The sequence below is a fragment of the Gossypium raimondii genome, chromosome 2 (genome assembly GCF_025698545.1).
Source record: "Gossypium raimondii isolate GPD5lz chromosome 2, ASM2569854v1, whole genome shotgun sequence".
Classification (NCBI taxonomy): domain Eukaryota; kingdom Viridiplantae; phylum Streptophyta; class Magnoliopsida; order Malvales; family Malvaceae; genus Gossypium; species Gossypium raimondii.
In genome coordinates this window covers 44,742,549-44,744,290 of record NC_068566.1, presented here as the reverse complement: position 1 = coordinate 44,744,290, position 1,742 = coordinate 44,742,549, and the positions used below count along the sequence as shown (strand labels likewise).

Genomic DNA, 1,742 nt, shown 5'->3' with positions numbered 1-1,742 from the left:
TCTGGATCTCCCTGCATGCTCCAATTTGCTCAACATACCTTACATTTCCTCATTAACTTTTCACTATTTGTTGGGCTTTTGGCAGCAAAAACAAAAAGAAAAAAAGCTAGAATCGAATTCAAAGAGAATTGAGCAAAGATTGAAATCTGAAAACTGATTTTCATGTATGTTTTCATTAAGAATAAAAGGAATTCTAATACATAACTTCTCCCACTAATGTATTGCCTAAAAACAAAGCTTGAATTACACACAAAATGTAGCTGACATATCAACTATTACATCAACACAAATCATCAACTAATCCCACTAACTTTAAATACAAATTACAAAAGGACTAAATCAAGTTGCATATGAACAAAATGTTGCTGCTGCATTGGTTCAGCTTCAATGCTGGTCTGTTGTTGCATTGCAGGCCAAAGTTCATCACTCCTCCTTGGATGTATGCAACGAACACCAATACTTCTTCTTAAATTCTCAAATCTTGTGGCACCAAGAGACTTAGTGAGAATATCAGCAAACTGATTTTTTGAGCTGCAATGAATCAGATTAACCTCCTTTGATTGCTCAGCCTCTCTAAAAAAATGAAATTTAATCTTAAAATGCTTGGTCTTGCCATGAAATACTAGATTTTTTGCTATGGCAACATCTGACTGATTGTCAACTCTAATCTCAGTAGCTTCAACTTGATCTTCATTCAAATCACATAAGAGCTTTCTAAGCCAAATAGCTTGATTAACAGCTGTAGCAACTGCAATGTACTCTGCTTTTGCTGTTGATTGAGCAACAGTTTGTTGCTTCTTTGAACTCCAACAAATGGCCCCTGACCCAAGAGTGAAGAAATAGTTAGAAGTGCTCTTCATGTCATCGATGGAACCTGCCCAATCACTATCTCAATACCCTATCAGCTTGAGCTCTTTTGCCTTTTCAAACTTCACTCCATAATCCAAAGTCCCTTTCACATATCTAAGAACTATTTTGGTTGCTTTAAAATGAACAACATCGCAGTAATGCATGAATCTGGACAGAAGGCTAACATCAAATATGATATCAAGCCTTGTAGTTGTCAAGTAGAACAGACAACCTACAAGGCTTCTATACTCCCTTTCATAAACTCTTTCATGGTTGCTATTGCTAGTTAATTTTTCACCTTGAGCCACTGGTGTGCTAACAATTTTGCAGTTTGGCATGCAAAATTTGTTTAGGATCTTCAAAACAAAGGAATACTGACTTATCAAGATAGCTTGATCAGTCTGAATTACTTCCATGCCAATAAAATATGTCATTTCCCCAAAGTTAGTCATTTCAAAAACATCCTGCATTTGTATTTTGAACTCATCAATCAACTCTATCTTTCTTCTAGTTACTAACAAGTCATCCACATAAAGTGACACAATCAGCAGAGTTTCACTCTCTGATTTCTTCACATAAAGAGTAGGCTCACTGACACTTTTCTCGAACCCGAGCCTAGACATGTATGTATCAACCCTGTCATACTTGTCCCTTGGTGCCTGCTTCAGACCATACTGGGCCTTTTTTCAGCTTGTAGACTTTGTCCTCTTCATTAGGAACCTTGGACCCATCTGGTTGTTCAATGAAGATTTATTCCTTGAGGAGGCCATTCAGGAAGGCTAACTTAACATCCAATTGGTGCACTCTCCATTTCTTTTGAGCAGCCAAGGCAAACAGAAGCCTTATAGTATCTAACCTTGCAACAGGTGCAAAGGTTTCAATGAAATCGATCC

General features: G+C 37.3%; 1 protein-coding gene across 1 annotated transcript; it reads right to left on the bottom strand.

Annotated features, from left to right (window-relative positions):
• Positions 1-890: 890 nt before the first annotated feature.
• On the bottom strand, positions 891-1,472 carry LOC128034575 (uncharacterized mitochondrial protein AtMg00810-like). Its single transcript, XM_052623125.1, has one exon. It carries the CDS (start codon positions 1,470-1,472, stop codon positions 891-893), a length of 582 nt encoding a protein of 193 aa, XP_052479085.1.
• Between the last annotated feature and the right edge of the window lie 270 nt (positions 1,473-1,742).

Coding starts and splice junctions, on each gene's coding strand:
- LOC128034575 (XM_052623125.1), bottom strand. CDS start 1,472: ATGTCTAGGCTCGGGTTCGAGAAAAGTGTCAGTGAGCCTACTCTTTAT.